At 33.8% G+C, this 24,285-nt stretch overlaps 3 protein-coding genes, 1 long non-coding RNA gene and 1 other non-coding gene across 7 annotated transcripts; 4 read left to right on the top strand and 1 right to left on the bottom strand.

The window, feature by feature from the left end:
- Positions 2,002-24,268, top strand: LOC109351192. The gene is made up of 2 exons (XR_002108196.1): positions 2,002-2,115; positions 24,227-24,268. It is a non-coding gene; the product is annotated as an uncharacterized LOC109351192 (long non-coding RNA).
- Positions 3,225-3,296, top strand: TRNAD-GUC. Its single transcript has one exon. It is a non-coding gene; the product is annotated as a tRNA-Asp (tRNA).
- On the top strand, positions 6,920-13,939 carry LOC109351189 (pleiotropic drug resistance protein 1-like). Of its 2 annotated transcripts, XM_019592563.1 has the most exons (21): positions 7,107-7,432; positions 7,814-7,934; positions 8,043-8,216; positions 8,297-8,456; positions 8,554-8,630; positions 8,874-8,927; positions 9,023-9,697; positions 9,794-10,110; positions 10,197-10,357; positions 10,454-10,557; positions 10,652-10,796; positions 10,885-10,968; positions 11,074-11,198; positions 11,313-11,645; positions 11,918-12,208; positions 12,303-12,386; positions 12,479-12,612; positions 12,716-12,943; positions 13,044-13,215; positions 13,308-13,562; positions 13,679-13,939. In XM_019592563.1, the coding sequence occupies exons 1-21, from the start codon at positions 7,107-7,109 to the stop codon at positions 13,937-13,939; spliced, it is 4,281 nt and encodes a 1,426-aa protein (XP_019448108.1). The 2 variants fall into 2 exon arrangements, with proteins under 2 accessions (XP_019448107.1, XP_019448108.1); XM_019592562.1 differs by having other exon boundaries at positions 6,920-7,432; positions 10,885-11,198.
- Positions 15,863-19,793, top strand: LOC109351190 (trichohyalin-like). 2 transcript variants are annotated; one of them, XM_019592566.1, is made up of 8 exons: positions 15,863-16,101; positions 16,571-16,686; positions 16,791-16,909; positions 17,005-17,167; positions 17,614-17,837; positions 17,998-18,322; positions 18,443-19,175; positions 19,248-19,793. In XM_019592566.1, exons 1-8 carry the CDS (start codon positions 15,943-15,945, stop codon positions 19,479-19,481), a joined length of 2,073 nt encoding a protein of 690 aa, XP_019448111.1. In that variant the 5' UTR covers positions 15,863-15,942; the 3' UTR covers positions 19,482-19,793. The 2 variants fall into 2 exon arrangements, with proteins under 2 accessions (XP_019448111.1, XP_019448110.1); XM_019592565.1 differs by having other exon boundaries at positions 18,443-19,793.
- On the bottom strand, positions 19,614-23,228 carry LOC109351191 (root phototropism protein 3-like). Its single transcript, XM_019592567.1, has 3 exons — positions 22,776-23,228; positions 21,908-22,261; positions 19,614-20,593 (listed from the first exon to the last, which is right to left on the bottom strand). Exons 1-3 carry the CDS (start codon positions 23,169-23,171, stop codon positions 20,072-20,074), a joined length of 1,272 nt encoding a protein of 423 aa, XP_019448112.1. The 5' UTR covers positions 23,172-23,228; the 3' UTR covers positions 19,614-20,071.

Genomic DNA, 24,285 nt, shown 5'->3' with positions numbered 1-24,285 from the left:
TCCTCTTCCTGGTGAGCGAATCTTCGTCTCCTAGTCTTGAAATCTGAACATGAAACAATAATGACGCTTAAACCACTATTTGGTAGAAGCAATTTCATCATACGCTTAACCATCCTTTTGCAGAAGCAAACCAATCATAATGCATGAAAGAGAGAAATTGATCTCAATCTTGATCCTAAGATGATGCTTTAGTGAAGAAAAATATACACTATAATATTGTGTATTTAATGAGATAGAGGGGGTAAAGAAAATTGAGTAGTATATAAAAGAGATAATAAAGAGTAAATGATAAAGAATACAAAAAGATTGTAAAGTTTCTTGTAATTTGAATAATATGGATTCTTGTAGCCATTCATGTAAGAGAACTTCTCAAGAAAAGAATTTGTATGAGATATCACTCCAAGAAGCCATATGCAATACCATATCCACTTGCAACAACTATTCTCAATTATTTCTGAATTTCAACAAGGGAATTATCTCCTCTGTATTTCAACTTTTAGCCACAAAGAATTAATCCCTCATGCTTCTAAAAACTTCATCAAGTACACTTTTACAGTTGTCACTTGGCCAGAGTTGAGTTGCATAGATGGACTTAGAGAGTTCTAGAAATTTACAAGTAAATCATCTTCAAAAGTTGAAGGAGGGAAAAAATCCAAAACTAACACCTAATGAGCAACCAATTTAGATAATCATAATCTACATGGTTTAGTTTTCTTTGAGCCTAAATCTTCTTCACCACAACAATAGGTGTTTTTCTCGAGTGTTCTTTCATCAATAATAGTTGAAGCATTTTTCACTTCTTTCTAGCCTTGGGTTTCTTCTCTACGGGTGATGGTGATGACTTCTCCAATAACTTCTTCTCTGCCTTGGTATTGAGATGACAAAGAAGAACCACCATGTTCTTTATTGTAATGAGAATCATGATGATTCTTTGTTGTATCTTGAAAGGAAAGAATGATAAGCATAAGCAGAAACTATCGAAAAGAGATAATTATTGCTCTGATACCATGTTAAAATGGTAGGGGACATGAAAAAGGCTTCTTGATGAATCAAGAAGTATGAGAGAAAATCGTGAATGAAAAAATGAAAACTTTCTATATTGAATTGAATTACAAAGAATAAGGGAATCACCCTTTATATACTACAATGTCTACCTGATAACTAACTAGTTAATCGATTAATTAAACTCTTAATCGATTAACGAAAACAATATTGCAACTAACAAACTGAAATCAATTAACAACTTTAACATATACACTATAATATAATGCATTGAATCATTTCAACTATGTTCCTACTTAATGCATTTATAGGTTGCCATCAATACTTACAATTCTGTCACAAAAGAGAGCAAGTTATGTTAACATTGGTGCATATATATTTCTAACCACAAAACACAATAACCTCATTTGGGTAGGTAATTGCGCACATGTAAAATATGATTTTTACAAATCATTCTAACGATTATAATTACAAGGTAGGGTCACCATTAGTAAAAAAATAATAAATAATAAATTCACTGAAACAGGAGAAAAATAAATTATTTTTCCAAAATAAACTATACATGCTCTAAAGCATCATTACCGAAAACCTAAAACATGTTAAATAATGTTAATATGTATGATACTAGTAATTTAAAGGGAAACTTGTATTAATTCAAAATTTATTGAAATAGCAATAATGCATAATAATGCTTAAAGTTCACAATTCTGCCATATTACCTAATAATTAATATATAGTGAATATAGGAAAGATGAGCATGATCCACAATGATAAGATGGAGCTAATATATTGTGCATCCAATTTGAGTGTTATAGGCTTAATTATGCAAGAATCATTCAATCAAGCATATGTCAAAGGGACAAGATCATTCAATCAAACATATAGTAAAGGAAAAAAATAGTTTATAGGGGTGAGCAAGATTCGATCATACCCGCTCATTTGGTATGACCTGATCATGATCAGACCCGAATATGATTGGTCTAATTGGGTCTAGGATCGGGTTCAAAAAATAGAATCCACCAATATTTAGGGTCGGATAGAGACCAAACATGACTCGTCCCGTGGTCATTCACTCATCATGTTTGTATATGTCTCTATTCAAATGTGTAGAGAGTAATGATACTTTTTTGGTTGAAAGTATCATCAGTTCTCTATTTTTCCATCATATATATCATTTTATATGTCAAATTACATATTTATAATAATAAATAATATCGAGAATACTTTATCTAAAATAAGTATGCATTATATTTAATTGGGTTTACGGTCACACTTGTGTCCAAAGATTGACCTAACCAATAATTAGGGTCGGTTTAGTTTCAACTCTAGGGTCGAATTCGGGCTCAATTCTCTATCTTTTCATCATATATACATGATTAATAAGATATATATATATATATATATATATATATATATGTGTGTGTGTGAAATTATATATTTATAATTACATATATGTGAAATTACATATTTATAATAATAAATAATATCGAGAATATTTTATCTAAAATGAGTATGCGTTATATTTAATTGGGTCTATGGTCATACTTGTGTTTAAAGACGGACCTAATCAATAATTAGGGTCGGTTTAGTTTCGGCTCTAGGGTCGAATTCGGGTTCAATTCTCTATTTTTTCATCATATATACATGATTAATAAGATATATATATATATATATATATATATATATATCATTTTATATGTCAAATTACATATTTATAATAATAAATAATATCGAGAATACTTTATCTAAAATGAGTATGCATTATATTTAATTGGGTCTACGGTCATACTTGTGTTTAAAGACTAACCTAATCAATAATTAGGGTAAGTTTAGTTTCGACTCTATGGTCGAATTCAGATTCAAAAAATTATATGACCAACATTTAGAATCAGATAAAAATAAACCTTAACCCGACCCATGTTTACTCCTAGTAGTTTGTCTTGGTCTACTAAAGAAGCCAATAGAAAAATTTCCTGGTATGAAAAAATGGGAGTGGTAAAGAAACTATAGTGGTGAAAATTTGCCAAGTATGGAATACAATGGAAGAAGATGTTGGAATCCCGTTTCTTCTATATATGCATCTAAATTAAGAAATACAATATGAAACCAATTATTGCAATTTGGAGAGATTATGATAGACATTATTTTAAGAGTGAAATAATAATAGAAAATATAAAGGCTTATGAGATATTAAACTCTCTCTCGAATAAAACATCAAAAAGGTCGTTGTAGTATAGTGGTAAGTATTCCCGCCTGTCACGCGGGTGACCCGGGTTCGATCCCCGGCAACGGCGTTTTTTGTTTCTTCTTTCATTTTTCTAACCATTTTCTGCAATTTGGGCTTTATAGATTTTACTTATCCAAAGTTAAGTTGGGCAAAATAGTAGCTCACACTAAATTTAATCAACCCAATTCAGAGATCAAATTTTATGGGCTTTAATCCAACCAACATAAAAAGTGGATGTTTTCCGCACCTTTTCTTCTTCTCTCTAACTTACTCCCTCGATAATTCCGTAATGCATATTATAGAAATTCAACAAAAACAAATAAAATGAAATTACAATATTTGAGTGTTCTAAGCTCAATTATGTATGAATTGTAATGAGCAAAATATATGAATTATGCATGTGAGAAAATTATGTGCCATGATGTATGTTGTAGAATGATGCTTGCAATTAAATTCAATTTTGTCTTACCCATTTCATGATATGTGGTGGATATGGTTCTTATGGATTGGTTGCATTGCATTGCATCACATATTGGAGATATAACAAGTACAATTGAAATGAGAGAGTGAAAGAGTTTCTCATCAGAAGATATATCCTTTGGTTATAGAGAATATTTTGTAGGAGATGCTAAAGTATTTTTTGTTTTTGGTTTTTTTCAAACAATGTAGCTAGAAGCCAACACAACTTGTATATAATAAAATAAAGTATCTGGTTGTATAAGGAGATAAGTTATCTTCTCCAACCACTAAAATCATGACATGTGTTCTATTTCATCATTTTCTATAAAAATATTTTTAATACTAAACAAAATATTACATATGTCATACTTTTATTGACGGTAGAAGATAAGTTATATCCTGATATGATGTGATATATAGTGTAGGTAGAGATGTGTATTAAAAACTCACACTTTTTATGGATGGCAAAGACAATTCTCATGAGCTCATTTTGCTCACACTTTCTTCCTCTCTCACGTTGAAAGTCAATTTGGGTGACTATATGACGTAACATTTTTCTAATGCTTACCTAAGCTTTGTGATATAATATATTTTCACAAGACCATTTGGTATTTTAATATGTTCACGTAAAGCAAAAGCATGATGATTATGATTTATGCGGTTTTCTCACAAAATATTACTGATTTTAAATTTGAAATAATATCCTTTATCTCGTGGGGTATATGTTGCTTAGCATCTTGTGATTCTTGTCTCACCATTTGTGTGTGAATTGTATAGGGATAAAGTAGCCAAAGTAAATATATTTTAAACATTGATTCGTATAAATAATTAATTTCAATGTATAAAAAGATTTACATTTAAGAGTTTTTTGAAGATTATATAATAGTAAAGTATCTAGAAGGGTATATATATAAGAAAAGTTTCTAGAAGGATAAGCAATTATAGTCATAAATATTAAAATGATGAAGCCACCGGTTCATGAATGTAGATGAGAAAGCAATGAAAATGAAAAAGAAAGGTCACATGTTCCAACATTTATTTATTGACTTTATATATGTGAAAACCTTAGGTTTTGGTGGAAATGCTAATCAATAGCGTAGGTCTTCGATATTCTACCTTAGGACATTATATATATTGAACTTTGACTAATTTTAGTTAAATGTAAAACATATTGAAGGAATAAAGTTCTTATAAAATTTATGTATTTTTCCACAAAACTTGGATTTAGGAGGAACATAAATTATAAATATATTTAGGAGAAATAAGCAACTCATTACACTTGGTGTTTAAGGATATGGATATGTTGATTTCATTAAATAACTTTTTGATGACTTTGTTAAATTTGAGTAATTGAATACAGCCTTAAATTTTATATTAATTGGATTGAATTAAAAAATGGAAAAGCAGTGTATAATAACGATTTGATAACTAACCTATCAAATCTAACTTAATTGCGAAGTAATTAAAAAAAGGGTAAAGAATTAATTCGCTAGAAGCATAATTATTATAATATATTACTATCTATCTAGAAGTTGGTCCAATACTTTTCAATACATGATCAAATTTGATGACTGATGTTTCTGAAACGAAGACTAAAATCAATGCACAAGTCTATGACATGCTGATATATTATTAGTTGAATTTTTTATTATTTTTAAGCACTATACCTTTCTGACATGAAAATATCTTAAATAAAGTAATGAAGCAATAATGTAGTAGCATCATTTCCTTTTTTTCTTTAACATTAATAATAAACCAACACTTGTAGCAAGAGCATATTCATTATTTCTTTGAAGTTTAATAAACCACCACTTGTTGCTCAATCATCATTTCCTTCCTTCTTTATTTGACATTAACAAATCACCCACTTGTTACTTGGATCCTTACCGGTCACCGGTGGCTATTGCATCTCAAATCCTTTTTGTATATAATAATTTACATTTTTTGATAATTAAAAGAAAATGATACATACAAGTTAATATACTAGACACCTTTTTTTCACTCCAAAAAAATATAAGAACATATGTGTTATATCATAATGGGGATAACAAATAAAATCAGAACATGTGGGTACTTGTCCATAAATTTAAAATTTATGTAAATATTGATAAAAAATTTCATGCACAAAAAATGAGTAACGGGTAACTAATATTGTAGTTGCACTCTACACTCATTTTGTGGGATACTAAAATTAAAATTTGAATTAATTATATTAACTGATTTTTTTATCAATATAAGAAACGGCTAGAACACAATGTTGGACCGTTGACTAATAAAAAGTAGCATGGCTTGTGAGTTTCACGGACTATTACTATTTTTGGGTGAAATTCTTATTTTATATTTTCATGAAAATGAAACTTGCTCATGCAATGCGTCTCACAGTATATATCTATATAGTTCCGTACTATGCTCCAGTCTTCTAAACATATTAATTAAATTAAGTAAAGTAATTTTACATCTAAAAGTTACGTATTTAAGACATTGAATAAAGTCCAAACTAAAATTTTAATACTAATTTATGCATCTTATATTTTTTAAATAATTTCATAACTAAATTATTTGTCTTATACCACTTTAAAATTTATAATTTGATCCAACCAAATCAAACTCTTTTCCATTACTTGAAAGAGAAATTATTAATTTTGCCCTCGATTTTAAGGGAAAAAGTGTCATATTATTATATTTAAGTGGTAGAAGTGTCACATCAAATTATTATTTTTGATACTATTAAAGATATTTCCTTATGTTTTTTTGGTAATGAACTAATCTCTTCTCGAATGCGTGAATGTCCCTCCTAACCAGTACTCATAGAAATCGAAGTCTTGACTTTTTGATCATCCTAACTATTTAGAAGATCAAGCGGGACCTTACCCACTTGTTAAACACATTATTTATTCACATCAAACTATTATTTTTCTTCCCTTTGATGCTCATCCGCATCTAATGTTAATATTTTTAACTAGTGTATTTTTAGACATGTGAGATAATGTATAAATAAAAAGTTTCGAGAATCAAAGAATTTTCATCTTTTGGAATCTATTACCGGAAAGAGAAGTTTCCATTGTGAGTTCATATTGACCAATAAATATCCACGAGAACGTGTAATGTTTCAACTTTTTTGACTCTTCTTCATAGCCGCCATCTTTTACATCCAACAAGGTATAAATACACATAATGTTTTTTTCCTTTTATCTCATGTCAGAAAAACAAACCAAGAATTCACAAAACACCCATTTTTTCCCTTCAACTTTTCTCATTCTTTCATTCTTTTCCTTATTTCTACAACTTTTACAAAACAATCATCATTGAAAAACACACCACAAGGAACAAAACAAAAACTCTGTGTTCAAGTTCACATTGAAGTTATCACCAAAAGTTGTTGTTTTTGTTGTTGTTGTTATTGGGTAACAACACAAAAATGGATGGAAGTGATATATACAGAGCAAGTAATAGTTTACGAGCTAGAAGTTCAACAGTTTGGAGAGATAGTGGAGTTGAAGTATTCTCAAAATCTACAAGAGAAGAAGATGATGAAGAAGCTCTTAAATGGGCTGCACTTGAAAAGTTACCAACTTATAATCGTTTAAGGAAAGGGTTGTTAACAACTTCACATGGAGCTGCTAGTGAAATTGTTGTCACTGATCTTGCTCATCAAGAAAGACAGAAACTTCTTGATAGGTTGGTCAAAGTTGCTGAAGAAGATAATGAGAAGTTCTTGTTGAAGCTCAGAGAGAGAGTTGATAGGTAAATTAATCACTCACAACTTATACATACATAAAAATATCTTTTTGATATCCATACAGTCTCACGCGGCCCGATGTGGTTGCATTGTTGTCTTATGCGGCCTGGCCCAAATGTGATCCGTCGCGGCCTGGTACTGCTCAAATGCCCATTGCGGTCACATCATTGTGATTTGGTGTCACACAACAATTGCGGTGTGATGTGGTTGTGACGGTCATCGTAACCGTAGTATTGCAGCCGCTCCCCAATTTGAAACACTTCTAAATATGTTTCTATAAATAACATACCCTTCATGTTACATTATATATGCACATTTTCTCTTATGATTATGATGTAATAAGGTTATTAGTTGATTTATTTTCCATTTATTTCTGATCTGCATAGAGTTGGGCTTGATATTCCAACAATTGAAGTTCGATATGAGCACATGAAAATTGAGGCAGAAGCTTTTGTGGGAGGTAGAGCTTTACCATCATTCATCAACTCTGCTACTAATGTAATAGAGGTAAAGACATTGTAGATTCTTCTAGTTCATCAATTTTTTTTTGCATTCTGCTATATTTTGAAGTTAGTCTAACTAAAAGTAATGAACTTTCTCTATTGGGTATTGCAGGGTTTGTTGAATCTTCTCCATATTATTCCAACCAAAAAGAAACATGTGACTATTCTTAAGGATGTTAGTGGTATCATCAAACCTCGTAGGATGACACTGCTTCTAGGTCCTCCTGGTTCAGGAAAGACCACACTATTGTTGGCCTTGTCAGGAAAGCTTGATCCAAGTCTTCAGGTAAAAAAAATTCCTTTGAATGTTATATGTTAATTAGCAAAATATAATTTTGATTATTAATCAAAATTTGTTTGCTATAGGTAACTGGGAAAGTGACATATAATGGGCATGAAATGAATGAGTTTGTTCCTCAGAGAACTGCTGCATATATCAGCCAACATGATGTTCATATTGGAGAAATGACTGTGAGGGAAACCTTGGCCTTTTCGGCAAGGTGCCAAGGAGTCGGATCGCGTTACGGTTAGCCCATTTTTACCATTATGCTAATATTTTCATAATCTAATTTGAGGTATATGTAGTAGCCTAAGCATGATTGTTATTATTTTTGGATCCACAGATATGTTATCTGAGTTGTCTAGAAGAGAAAAGGCAGCAAATATCAAACCTGACCCTGATATCGATGTCTACATGAAGGTGAGAAAAACTGAAAAAGCAACTATTATCAACTTTTATTGCAGTAAAAGAAATTGAGTAATGGATTTAGTGTGTTTTTGGATTACATGTAGGGAAAAATGATTTTTCAGTGATCAATTATGTGTATAATTGATTTTTGTATAAATCGATTAGGACAAAATCAATTTCTTGTTTGTGTATGTTAGCTTAAAGATATTTGAAGATGTTACTATCTTTCGATCTAATTGGCTTCTGGTATAACAGGCAACTGCAACTGCAGGGCAGGAATCAAGCATAGTAACAGATTACATATTAAAGGTAATGGTAGAATAGTGCTCGGTGTGATCATGTAATGTGTGAAAGTTTATCATGCAGCCGAAGGTACTTAAGATATTTATCACATAATTTTGCAGATTTTGGGGTTGGATATATGTGCTGATACTATGGTGGGAGATGAAATGTTGCGTGGTATCTCGGGAGGACAACGGAAACGTGTTACCACTGGAGAGATGTTGGTTGGACCAGCAAATGCACTTTTCATGGATGAAATATCAACAGGGTTGGACAGTTCCACAACTTTTCAGATTGTGAGCTCTCTGAGGCAATATGTTCACATTCTTAATGGAACCGCAGTTATATCTTTGCTCCAGCCAGCACCTGAGACTTACGATCTTTTCGATGACATTATCTTAATCTCTGATGGCTATGTTGTGTATCATGGACCTCGCGAATATGTTCTAGACTTTTTCGAATCTATGGGATTCAAATGTCCTGAGAGGAAAGGTGTTGCTGACTTCCTTCAAGAAGTAACTTCGAGAAAGGATCAAGCTCAGTATTGGGTCCGAAAAGATCAACCATACAGATTCGTAAACGAGGTTCAATTTGCTGAGGCATTTCAATCCTTCCATATCGGTAGGAAACTTGCAGATGAACTTGCAGTTCCATTTGACAAGTCTAAGAATCATCCAGCTGCATTAACCACTGAGAAGTATGGTATTAACAAAAAGGAGTTGTTAAAGGCTAACCTCTCAAGAGAGTATTTGCTTATGAAAAGGAACTCATTTGTTTACATCTTCAAGCTATGCCAGGTTAGATCATTGATATATAAAAAGAAATCGGTATTTGTTTTACATTGATACATCATTTTGACTAATCATTTACTCTTGAATCTTGATGTTTTTCAGATTTTTGTCATGGCATTCATAGCATTTACGCTGTTTTTCCGAACTGAGATGCATCACGGCAATGTAACTGATGCTGGTGTTTACACTGGTGCTCTCTTTTTCACATTAGTCACAATTATGTTTAATGGAATGGCTGAGATTTCTATGACCATTGCCAAGCTTCCGGTTTTCTACAAGCAACGGGATCTTCTGTTTTATCCCTCATGGGCATATGCTATTCCTTCATGGATTCTCAAGATTCCTGTTACAATGGCTGAAGTTGCTGTTTGGGTATTTCTCACATACTATGTTATTGGATTTGATCCAAATGTTGGGAGGTAAACAAGCTTCTTTGTATCTATTATGTAAATGTTAGTCATCTTTAGCATGTTACATATGATCTGAGATATCAAATTTTATGCAGGTTCTTCAAGCAGTACCTTATACTATTCTTTCTCAGCCAGATGGCTTCGGGATTATTCCGAGCTATTGCAGCATTGGGTAGAAACATGATTGTGGCTAATACATTTGGATCCTTTGCAGTTCTAACATTTCTTTCATTGGGTGGCTTTGTCATATCAAAAAGTAAGTCCAATATAGTAAGACACAATTGTTTTGCATTTATCGCATAACTAAACCTTATCTAATAATGTTTCGCGTATTTCATTGTCAATTCCACAGAGGATATCAAGAGCTGGTGGATTTGGGGTTACTGGATCTCACCTCTGATGTATGGACAAAATGCTTTAATGGTCAATGAATTTCTTGGGAACAGTTGGCACAATGTAATAATCTTCTTGAGCTTGTAACTTTAGAATTTATCTTTCTTTGGTTAAGAAACACTCAAGCCTAACTTGTGTATTTGCTCTCCAATTACAGTCTACTCACGATATAGGAGTCGATCTTCTGGAGAGCCGTGGCTTCTTCACACGTTCATATTGGTATTGGATAGGCTTTGGAGCATTGGTTGGGTTTGTGTTCCTTTTCAACATGTTGTTTGGTGTTGCTCTCGAATGGCTCGGCCGTGAGTATTTGTCACATCATTTGTGCTTTAAGATTTTCATAGCTGTTCAATATTTTTTTTACTGATAAGTATGCTTCTAAATATGCAGCCTTTGATAAGCCACAAGCAACAATATCTGAAGAACCAGAAGAAACTACAGAAGTCGAACAAGAAGTCGAACTTCCACGCATAGGTGATCAATCTTGCTTATATCATTCATTTACACTCAATGCAAGCATACTATTTGAAATTCATAATATGCTTTTATATACTCAACATTTTTTCAATTGTCTTGCAGAAAGTTCAGGAAGGGGTGTTGTTGTTGAGGGATCGAGCCACGGAAAGAAAAAAGGAATGGTGCTTCCTTTCGAACCACATTCTATCACCTTTGATGAAATCACATATTCTGTTGACATGCCACAAGTAAGTCATTTTCAAAAGTTATATATTTAAAATCTGATTTCTAACAATGTTTCCATTCTAACTATGCTTTCAGTTTAAAGCACTTCGAACTCACTCTTCGATTTCAACTTACAGGAAATGAAAGAACAAGGTGTACAAGAGGACAAATTGGTGCTTTTGAATGGGGTTAGTGGTGCATTCAGGCCTGGAGTTCTCACAGCTTTGATGGGTGTAAGTGGAGCTGGTAAAACTACTTTGATGGATGTTCTCGCTGGTAGGAAAACCGGTGGTTATATTGATGGAAGCATAAAAATTTCTGGATACCCGAAAAAACAAGAAACGTTTGCTAGAATCTCTGGCTATTGTGAGCAGAATGATATCCACTCACCTCATGTTACAGTTTATGAGTCTTTGCTCTATTCAGCATGGCTCCGTTTATCCTCTTCAGTTGATTCCAATAAAAGAAAGGTTAGAATTACTTGCAGCACAAGAAACCTCTATGATTTTTCTATTCCCTTAATGATGGAACTAACTCTCCCATAAGCTTAAGCCGTTGGGTAAAGGCACATGAACGATTTTATATATCTAATATGCTCCCTCACGCAATAGCCTTTTGGGCATGAAGCGTTGAACTCGTGACCACTTAGTCATAGTGGCTCTAATACCGTGTTGCTACTGCAAATATTGTGAGACTTCCAATACTTTAGCACTAACATTATGTATTTAACAAATGGTTCTAGATGTTCATTGAGGAAGTTATGGAACTTGTGGAGCTGAAGCCGTTGAGGAATTCATTGGTCGGATTGCCTGGTGTCAGTGGTCTTTCAACCGAACAACGCAAAAGGCTAACCATAGCAGTTGAATTAGTGGCTAATCCTTCCATAATATTCATGGATGAACCTACTTCTGGATTAGATGCAAGAGCTGCTGCAATTGTTATGAGAACAGTCAGGAACACAGTGGACACAGGAAGAACAGTTGTTTGCACCATCCATCAGCCTAGCATCGACATATTCGAAGCATTTGATGAGGTGAGCTTTGATGATGATAAACGAAGTTTCCTTTTATTATAGTTTCTTTCCTCTTTAGACTTTGAATCTTACATATATTACAATGCGGCTGTAGTTATTCCTAATGAAGCGTGGAGGACGAGAAATATATGTTGGGCCGCTTGGTCGTCACTCTACCCATTTGATCAAGTATTTCGAGGTAGGATCTTATACTTAGCTCAATATAAAAATAAACAATCCACAATTCTTGATAGTGGTTACTAAAGTTTTCTAAAATTTTGCGTTGTCTAGAGCATTGAAGGAGTGAGCAAAATCAAAGACGGATATAACCCTGCAACTTGGATGTTGGAGGTTACAAGTACAGCACAAGAACTTAGCTTAGGTGCTGATTTTACTGAGATATACCAAAACTCTGATCTGTATAGGTAAGCTGATGCACATGGATAGAATGTGTTAATCATATTAGCAATATTCATATCGGTATTCTCGATTTGCAAAATGCTTAGACTCTTTTATATGGCTCTACAGGAGAAACAAACAGCTTATACAAGAACTGAGCCAACCTGCTCCCGGTTCAAAGGATCTATATTTCCCGACTCAATTCTCACAATCATTCTTGGTCCAATGTCAAGCCTGCTTATGGAAACAGCGTTGGTCATATTGGCGTAATCCACCATACACTGCTGTGAGGTTTTTCTTCACTACTTTCATAGCCTTGATGTTTGGAACAATGTTCTGGGACATCGGAACCAAAACGTAAGTTAAAATTCATTAATTTCAAAATAAACACATCCATTTTTTCTTCTTGCCTTTTCAACTTGAATTCTAATTCATTCATGTGACTTGCGAATTACAGCGCAAACATGCAAGACTTGTTAAATGCGGTCGGTTCGATGTATTCTGCTGTTCTCTTCCTTGGAGTGCAGAATTCTGCATCAGTACAACCAGTGGTAGCGGTTGAAAGAACCGTCTTTTATAGAGAAAAAGCTGCGGGAATGTACTCTGCTTTACCCTATGCATTTTCACAGGTAACTAAAATCATATCAATCTTATAGCCATTACTTATACTATGATTTTCATATGCACCTATGTTAACATAACTTGCTCCCTTTTGTCACAGATTCTAGTGGAGCTACCTTATATTTTTGCTCAAGCCGTGACGTATGATCTCATAGTCTATGCCATGATTGGATTTGAATGGACCGTAGCGAAATTCTTTTGGTCTCTATTTTTCATGTACTTCACATTGTGCTACTTTACCTTCTACGGTATGATGGCGGTTGCAGTTACACCAAATCACCATGTTGCTTCGATTGTGGCTGCCGCATTTTATGCAGTTTGGAATCTCTTCTCCGGATTTGTTGTCACCAGACCTGTAAGTACTCGAACCTATGAATGCATTGAGTAGGGACATAATTGAATTGATTCAATGCATTATACTATAATATATATGCACTTATGCTTATTGTTCTATTCCATTTCTTGTAACAGAATATTCCTGTATGGTGGAGATGGTACTACTGGGCATGCCCTGTGGCCTGGACCATATATGGATTGATTGCATCACAATTTGGAGACATAGAAGACTTTATGGAATCCGAACAGAAGTCGGTGAAAGATTTCGTGGAAAGTTACTTCGGCATCAAGCATGACTTCATAGGAGTTACCGCGGTTGTGGTTCCTGGGATCGCCGTGCTCTTTGCATTCATTTTTGCTGTTGGTATCAAGGTCTTTAACTTCCAAAAGAGATAGATTCAACCTCTTTCCAGAATGTGAAGAATTCTTTATATCATGTATTTTTTGTTACCTTGTAATAATGTTTGTATGAGTCTCATGTAGCATTTTCCTAGGAAATTTATTTCCCTTATTGTGCCAGTTTCAAGCTTCTTTGATTTTTGGAAATGTACAAGTGTCTTTAAGATGTTGCTTCTGTATTATAGTTCATTTGTTAAAGAAATGTTAAGCATTGAGTTCAACCTATTTTCACTTATGAATTTTTCTCTTTTTTCTTGATCTAAGTTTAGTGTTAATCTAAAAAAACAACAAACTCAGTTAAACTAAAGACATAAGCCATACAATACTATTGTTCCAGTAACACTAGGGAGTGAATGTAAGGAGTTAACAAGTATAAATAGGAAGGGGATCCTCTCCGATACTGGAGAGTCCAGTGCTGGATATGATTATGATATGTAACAAATTTCTGACAATCATAGATTTCATATTATTTTTTAATAAAAAAAGTTAGTCACATGTTCTAGCAATGGTCTCTCTATTATTGGAGAAGAGTTAAACTCGTATAAATATGTTTGTTAGGTATGACTCAACCAATAGTAACTCATGTCTTGGATCCAAGGTTCAAGAACATTGTTACAAACTTCAAAAAGGGAGGAATGTAGTGTGAACAAAATAACCAATGTTGATTCCATAAATATGCCATGCATTGAATCAAAAATGGTTGTGCATATTGAGTAGAAAAATGAAGTTCCTTAGCGCTTGCTAACAAGGATCTTATGTCTCAAAATGAGTTTGCTCCCAATATCCTGGGTCAATCAGGTTCATCCAAATAATATAAAAATATTAATTTATGTTTTTAGAATTTTCTTTTAATTCAGTGACAGTTTCTTACTGAACTGGACAGAAAATTGGGTCAGGAATGGAGATAGACTATTTTCTACTATAATTGCTTAGCTCCTCCTAACATATAGCATTCTTATATGACTATAAAGGTGGGCTTATTTAGCATTAATAATATTTGGTTTTCCTACCCATATACATTTTCTGTATGTAGCCCACTAATTCAAATGGCATAGCACTTGGTTCAGAGAGGTACAATTTGTATTATGTATGTTATTCCTTTAGCCGCTAATGATGGCCAAAATTTGCAACTTTTTGAACCAGTGGAACAACATTACAGTTTGGTTTCTTTTTTTGGAGTGTACTTTTGAGCTAAAAGGCACTTTTTGATACCCTTTTTCAAAATTTTCATGTTAGAAAATTTGTCTAATCTAATTGTAATTATTTTTTTCAACAATTATATTTCTCAATTATTATGACAAAAATTTACCCCTCACTTTGTTAGTAAAGAATTAATCTTCATTCCTCTTACTAAATATCACTCTAAAAAATGGAATATTCTACCTTTTACTCTTTCTAAAGATTTTATGGGGTATTACATTACTAGATCAACATTTTGTTTAGTTTAATAAAATTTAGTTTTAATAACATAAAAACTTGTATAAAGACAATCAATAAAATATTGTGAATACATTAAAAAATAATTCTAATTAAAATTTAGTCATAAATAATACAACCAAAAAACAAAAATGTATTTTTCTCCGAATATAGTGTGTTTGCATGTATCTCGGTATAAGTTTTTCTCTTTCTATAATTAGTAACCATGATTGTTTTTTTCACAAGGAGCCTAAAAAATATCAACACTAGCCTTGATTCTGTTGCAACTTTTTTGGGATAAACATATGAATTATGAATGACACTTTGGTACTACAAAAGAAGTAAATCTTTGGTACACAAAAATATAAGAATATAACATTCCTTCACATGTAACCGTTACACTCCCACATCTAATTCTTAGTGCCACTCCAACTTTACAATTAATTTTTTTCATTTTCAAACCTTGAAAATAAATAAAAAAACAATTCGACCGTTGGTTCTTATAGATAAACAACAAAACAAAACATAACACAGTTAACACTATCAGTGTCACAAAGACAACAAAAGCTTCAAAAGCAACTACAATGGCGGAAGATTATCGTTTCACTCTAGAGGAAATGGCTGTGAATGAAAACCTCGGGTACCCAAAAGCATACGCTAAAATCTGCAGAGATCGTGGTTTCAGTCCTTACAGCAATGGCCCTCCTTTCACTTTTATCCCTTATGCTTTGCACGAAGATGAGGTAAGTTAATTATACCCTTTTTTGGTATTATAGTCAAGAATGAAACTTTAATGGAAAACAAGTACTGGGTTGTGTTTATAAAATGATTTTTGTTACAGTGATTTCTATTACGGTCCCGATTGCGGTGATGGTTAGAGTTACTGCGATTGCAGTAACGGTTGCGGTTATTGCGATTGCGGTTATTGTGGCCGTTGCGACACTGCTTCATTGTGATGTGAATCATTTTGTGATTAAAAAAATTAAATTTGACACGGCCTCATGTGGTCCGATGTGGTTGCCTTGCGGCCCGATGCAGCCAAATCATTGTGATTCAGAGTCACACTAAAATTGCGGTGTGATGTGTTTGCGGCGGCCACCGCAACCGCAATATAGCGTCTGTATCAGATGATATTGTCCCCAATTTAAATCAATGAGTAGCTTCAATTGAACTCAACTGTGTTCTCATTTTCGTTGTGTTCTAACTTAATAGGCTGCAAGAGCAAAAGATTTGGATCAGATGTTTCCATTGATTGATCCAAAAGCTAAGCCAACAAACAATCCTAAAATCTTTGTCAGTATTTTGTGGAAGCATCTAAGTCATCTTGGGTAAGCATTTCAATTTGACTTAATTCACATAACAAGTTTTGAAATTTTTCAACTAAGCTGAAATTTTCTTATGTTTCTGAATTTTTTGCTGAATCTATTTTCAGGAATGCTGGTTTTGACCCTTCGGTGATTCGAGTAGATACTTATGGCAATGTCCTATATTTTCATGCTGATTCAGCATCCCCTCTTGCTTGGGACATTGATCATTGGTTCCCTTGTTCAAGTAATTTCTATTTTCTCTTCTTATAAGAATGTGTTATGTTTATAAAAATTGTGTATCAAAGTGATAATTTTGCTTGCTTTGGGATGAAAATGTAGGAGGAGGTTTAACTGTTATGAGCAATCTAAGGATAATTCAAAGACAAGCTTATAAGAGGAAGAAAAATAATCTGGAATTCTTAGTGCCATGGTGGGATTTCCAATTGGGTATCTCTGTTAATCAGTTCCTGTCCATTTTTGCTTCTTCAAACTCAGACTTTAGGTAAGTTAATTTGGTGTACTATTATTAGGAATCAAAAAATTGAAAGTTTTTATTGTAACTACAATTTAGTTATTTGCATGCATTCCGGCTAGTAGAAGTGCCGGATATAAAGTATGAGCACCTGAGTTCAAAACTTGTTAGTTGCACAAATTTATGTGCCGTTAAATATTTCGCCTATAAAAAAGTTTGTTGGTATGTGGTTCATCATTTTTATGTTATTATTACAAGACTCGATTGATGATGAACATGGTATGTCATAGTTGGTATGGAGAATTTGATAAGTATGTAAATGAGTGAACCATGTATTGCATCATTTTCCAATAAAAACTTTGTATCTTTGGTTTGTTAAGAGCAAGACACTTATTATTATTATTGTTATATATTGTTCCTATAATTGATATACATCAAGCTTGGAGGGTGATAATAATTGTGGTTGTAAATGATAGGCACAGAGGCTTTTCATTTTTGTTCTGTGAAGGAGAAAATCAAGAGTTGAATGCTTCACAAATAGTGGATTCTCATTCTTTTCCACAACACTTTTTTGGATTGAAAGAAGAAGTTGGTCTTGCTCCAGCTGCAATAGTAGATACTAGAAGGGAACATTATGATGCATTAGCTTTAAAACAACTTGATTACAATAAGAAGCCAAGGCCTATGTCTCCTGCAATAGGTCAGTTTAATCATGACTATCATATCATGTTTGAATTGAATCGAAAAAAGTAGGACATGTTCTCTATGTGCTTCTCGCGTTATTTTCGAATAAGGATATTACATGTTTAACACTTCATCGATAAAAATATAACATGTGTAAACCTTTGATGTGTTTTCAGTAGCTGCAAGAAAAAGAAATGGAAATATCCTCAAGGAAAATGAAGATCCAGAGTTTGTTAAAAATCCGTACCAAGCCATTGTCATGGCCAGAGATTCCCTAAAGCAAAGAGACGAAACCACAAACATGAAAGGAGAAATGCAGAAGCTAGATGATGAAGTGAATGAAATGAAGCTAAAGAATGAGGAAGAAAAGCTCATTATTCAGGACTTGGAATCGGCTCTCATAAAAAGAAAGAGGAAGGCAGAAAAGTGCAGACGGTTAGCAGAGGCTCAGTCTTCTTACAGGACCACACTAGAGAAGATGATTAGAGACACTATGCATCAGTAAGTTCTAAAAAACCAAAATTGAAATGATTACTTTTTTTACCGAAAATGGTGCTTGCACATTCTTGTTATGTAAACCTTTATAGTTGATTAACAATGTTAAAAAATGTTTTGGTGTAGGAGTGTCATTTACAAGGAACAGATAAGATTGAACCAGGCAGCAAGTAATACATTGATGGCTAGACTCGAAGCACAGAGGGTAACTTGTGATGCTGCCGAGAAAGAGCTTCACAAGAAGTACAAGCAAAAGGATGACATAGAGAAACAATTAAGACCTGAATGGGAACCAGGAAGGAAAAGGTCAAGAATAGACTATTATTCCACTTTTGAAGAGAATGACAAATGTAAACCTGTTCCATATTTGCTTGAAATGAGGCCAAGGTCATCTTTGCACAAAGAGCTCAGAGTGTTTTTGGAGGAAGAACAAAAGGTGCCGGAAAATGACTTACCCGCAAACGAAGAACAAGAGCATGAAGAAAAAGAAGAGGAGCCGAAATTCACACAAGAGAAGCTTGATGAGGAGCATGCTAGACCTCTTGTTAACTTGGATGATGAAAACTCAATTGAGAAAAGACTTCAGAAGCTAGAAATAACTGAAGAAAAGAGGGACTATGGCGCTTCGTTCTTATTTCATCATGAGACAGAAACTGAGGAAGATGAGGAAACCAGGAAGCAACGTGGCAAAGGGAATGTTGACAAGTGGCTTCAAATGCTTTTAGGGAATAGTCAAGAAGGAATGGATCTACAAGAAGCAAAAGAAAATTCTTATTATGGGACTGATGAAATAATTCAACAATTGAATGAGAAGTTTCCACAAAAGGAGTTGAAGAACTCAAAAGTTTCAGGCACTACTGAATGGAAAGTGAAGCAGCTGCAACTTCTTCGCGACAAAAACAGTTGGATGGAGAAAGAAGATAGAATAGAGAATGAATCTAGAAGTGTTATGCCAATAGAAAATAAAAGCAACTGTGAAGATTCGTGCATAGGTGAAGGAAAGGGTACTCTGAGTTTTGAAGGGATGGAAAGAAAGAAGCAACATAAAAAGGAAAAAGGACTTGGTAGATCCGAGAGTGACAAGACCTTGAGGCGAATCCCATCGGCTCCATCTTTGCTTCTAAGAAAAGGTGTGGACTATTTTCGGGGAAGAAGTTTGTGGTAAGTGGTGGTGGCAATGAAGATTTTGCTGCATCAAACAATTTCTTGAGGCCATCCATCAAAACAATCAAGAGAGAAATGAAACTATGAGTAGATATTGGTGTATAATGATTATTGAATGCACTTGTAATTTATGTTTCTTGACCCTTTTACAATTTGAGTGATGCTTGCTAGCTGAATAATCGAGTGATATTTACTGCAACCCAAAAAGAGAGAAAATAAGTGTAGTTAAGTCATTCTATTGTTTGATTTGTTGTATAAGATTTTTCAGTTGTCAAATATGTGATTAGTAATAACATCTTGTTGTTTTTGTTCACATTCTTCTATTTTCTAACATATCAGAAATGTGATCTTGGTTGTTCTATGTACATTGTTTATGAAATCTAACTTCACAAGCACTAAAAGAAATCTTGATGTAGCTTGATATTAAGGTGCAAAAATGAGTACTTGTGTTCTTATGTTGTTAAATTTATTTCAAATACACAAAGTTGATCTTACATTATTTCTCAAGTCCAACTTCATTAAACAAACTCCACTAAATTCATCTGCTTAATATAGCAAACACAAAATTCATTATTCACAACCTCCCTTTAATCAGGACATGGATTTCCTCCACTTGTGAGGAGTCCTACCTTTAACAAGATCGGTGTCCATGTCCGTAGGTGTTTGCCTTCCAAACCGCTCATCTTCGACTTTTTCCTCCTCTTCGACACCTTTCCTAAACACAAACTTCTTCCATTTGAAGAAAGACTTCTTCCTCTCCACCGCAATCCTGTCCATCTGCACTTGCATGGCATTGCACTGGCTTTGCAGCCTATAAACATCTTCTTTCAGCCTCCTTATATCCATTTGCTGGACATTCATTTCACGTTTTGATAGGCATCGTGTTGGAGGGTCGAATGTCGCGCAACTAGGGCTCCTCAAGCCACTGAAGGAGGTACTCCAATCTATATGATGGTTGAGTTTGGTTTGTTGAGAAAAGAGCACTTGAATGACAGCTCTAACAGACAACCTTTCATTTTGAGCTGCATGAAGTGAGGCCTCCGGTGTGAGTTTTCGGCTATCAATCAGCCTACACAAACCCTTCCTTTCTTGCTTCGACACACCTGAATGTGCCTTTAACACAAAAATGAAAGTTAATAGAGTTTCAACAACATAACTAACACCTCTAACTATCACAAGAAAATAGATCATGAACCACAATCCTTAATATAATGAGACCATTATTTGAACTTGGACAATATTTTTAGACATCATATACAACCCTACTACATCTTCTCACCTATTTTTATGCTCCTTATGTAACTTTAGTTTCAGATTTCAAAGGGAAAAGTATGTGTAATGTCATTTGTGTTATCTAAATTTTGATGTTCAAGAATCATTGTTGTGAGATAACATACCAAGTACTTTTATGCTCTAGATAATATATCTTATGTATGCACTGATGGTGTAAGAGTTTTTCACACTGTCACTGCATCATCCACCATTCATTTTCAATTATCATTGACTCTTAGATAAAAGTAATACAAAAATGAATGATGGATGATGCACGGACTGTGTATAAATCTTTACACCGTGAGTGCAAATGTTTCGGTACATCATGATTAACCTGTATAACATCAATTTCTCCATGCTCTTCTTTTCAGCAATACTATCTAAGATGGCCTACATGAATATGGTGTATTACTCAACTTTAGATGGAAACAAATATACTTTTAGAGTGGCAACATGTGAATAAGATACATAGATATAGGAAAGAAATAAATTCCAAGCGTTGACATCTATATTGAAGAGTTTTCTTTACTCAAGTAATCACAGTTGAGAAGTTACATTACCTTTTACATGCATCCATGATTCATGTATTGATGAGAAAAGCCAAATTTAGAGAATTGTTCATTACAGCTATTATGATACTATAGCCCCACATAAAAGACATTTATGTCAATTCACTTCATCCCATGGTCCCTACTCAATTTCGTACTGTGATGCATGCTGGTTACAGCACAAGAAACAATATCTAGGATATCAAGAATATTGAGCATTTTATCTCCTCTTGTTTGGTTCTCGCATTTATCGAGAATTATGGTGTCATTAAATTCATTTAGCCGACCTCACCTAGTGAGATTAAGGTTTAGTTGTTGGTGTTGTTTGGTTCCCACATTCTCTTCTAAAATTGAATTAGAAGATAATCCGGGAAGCAAAGGGAATATGTTAATCTGAGCGAAGGTTCTAAATTGCAATTTGCAACTGCAATCGCATATGCAGTATTGTGATTTTGTTAGTCTCCACAACTGAAACGCAATTGCACTCACACACAACTATTCTTGATTTCAATAAACACGACATAACTGCAAACATGATTTAGAACCTTAGAATCTACTCAATCTAGTAACCAAACAATTTGAAACTTTGATGAAAAGACATACATACTTTTAGATAAGTGTCAATGGCTCTATACAAGCCATCATCTGTAGCCCTTGCATGGCTTGGAAGAGCTTCAGCAAGTGCAACAAACTCGGATAAGCTCAAATGTGCATCCACGGCAGCCTCGGCGAGGTAACAATCAACCAACATAGCCACCTTAACCAAAGCAGCACCACTCTTAGCTCCCTCTTTGTCCAAACTAACAAACCTCTTAACCAACCTAATGACAAGGTCAATATCCAAGAGTGTCCCACAAGTGTGACTGAAAGAAGGTATCATAAGCTCTTTCAATGAAGCTTGGTCTAGTTGCCATGAAATTCTCTTCTCAAGTTCAGCTCTGTAATTGGCCTCAACACCAACCTAGGAAGCACACACCAAGACATTTATATATAGAAATTTTGTAACATAATTTAAAAGTTTACTTTCAATTCAATCCTCTAAAGATGTCAAATATTGTTGCTTAAAATGTTTTTGTCATCAATTAAGCTCTTAGCATATTTGAAACGTTCAACATATCCATACATTTTAGATACTTTAAGGTTCCACCAAGTATTTAAACTATTCTCGAGACAATGAGGTGGATAATGTGAGGTTTATTTCCCAACCTATTCCTTAGGCTGAAGCCTGTCGGACCACACGAAGGGTTACCTTTGGTCCATGACTAAAGGCATTTTTTGGCTCATGATAACCAGAGAGAAGTTTGGTTTTGACTCTGATATCATGTTAAAATTCTATTTCAAAACTAATTGGCAACGAGAAGTAGCCCAACATATATTTAAACTATTTTAGAGACAATGAGGTAGACGATGTGAGACTTACTTACTACGACAACGGACAACCATGTTAAAAATATTGGTGCTACATAGATACTAACCATGTTGGCTGTTCTGAGAAGGCGAAGAAGGAAGTTGCATGGGATTGAATCTTTCTCAGGAGGAAGAACACCAACTAAGGTTTCAACAAAGAACCTCTTCTTCATCCATGATGTTGTGACACTCTCAGGTGATGATCCTTGGAATTGATTCATACCCTTTTGTCCTATATCACCTACAGAAAGATCTGGTAACCATTTAGAAGCATAGTGAGCTATGATGGAACCAATCAAATCTGCACGAACACCTTTCTCTTTGATGCATGAAAGGGTCTTCACAAAGTAATCCATGTCAAGAATGCATGCATCGTCGAACCAGTACTCTGAGGAGAATTGTGTTGGAGATTTTGTCTCTGGAGAAGTGCTCACTCGTTCTTGCAAAGATTGCTTGTTGTTCATTTTTGGTGAGAAGCTTCAGTATACTGCAGGGTACAATTCTTTGTTGGTTTATATATAACACTATCGCGTAGATATATTCTCTTCCGGTACCACTAAATGAGAGTCTCATATATTAATCCAACCGCACAATTCTTTATTGCTTTATATATAACACTATCGCGTACATATATTTTCTTCGGATGCCATTAAGTAAGAGTTTCATACACTAATCCAGCCACACAATTCTTTATTGCTTTATATAACACTACTGTGTACATATATTTTCTTCGAATGCAACTAAGTGAGAGTCTTATACACTAATTTAACTGCACATCATATATGTGTGATGTTAAAGTCTTTAAAATTTTAAATTATGTTTACTAAATTTACTGTTATGGCAATTGATGTAAACGTGGAAATAGTATACACAAAATAAGTAGTAACAGAAAACAGTAGCTAAGGTTGACTAATATGTAGGTGAAGCATTTACTTGTATGTTCCAATCTATATTAAGTCAACTTTTGGTGATTATATAAAAGTTCTAATATTTGAATGATCAGCCAACATGTCATGTATGCTTTAAAAGAGAAAAGTAGCAAAAAGTTGTTACTGATTTGTAATAATATCATTGGAGATTGATATAAAGTTTAATATGCATGTACTTTCCCTGTTTTTACCCATGCATCATTTATCATTAACATGGATCATTTGTCTCTAAATATTTTTATTCTTATGTCTTAAACAAATCAAATCTTACTAAATAGTATAAAATATTATATTTTGAATTTTTGAAAATTTTTTTAAAGTATGTGTCAACTTTCAATTGGCTTGAGATACAATGAAACATAAAAAGTGGGACATGTGATTTTCATTCACTTATCATTCAGAATAAGCATGAGGAGGATCACATCCTTCCCGTTAACCCTATCCCGGTATGATCCGATCATAATCAAACCTAAATAAGGTCAGTTCTCATCGGTTCTAGGGGCATGATTCAGGTTCAAAAATTAGACCTGGTCAATATTTAAATCACTCATTTATCATGTTTGTATGTGTCTCTATTCAATTATATATAGAGTAATGACACATTTTTTGTCGAAAATATCTTTGTTTCTCTATTTTCCATCATATATAC

The sequence above is a fragment of the Lupinus angustifolius genome, chromosome LG06, assembly GCF_001865875.1.
Source record: "Lupinus angustifolius cultivar Tanjil chromosome LG06, LupAngTanjil_v1.0, whole genome shotgun sequence".
NCBI lineage: Eukaryota > Viridiplantae > Streptophyta > Magnoliopsida > Fabales > Fabaceae > Lupinus > Lupinus angustifolius.
This window is presented reverse-complemented; position numbering and strand designations above follow the sequence as displayed.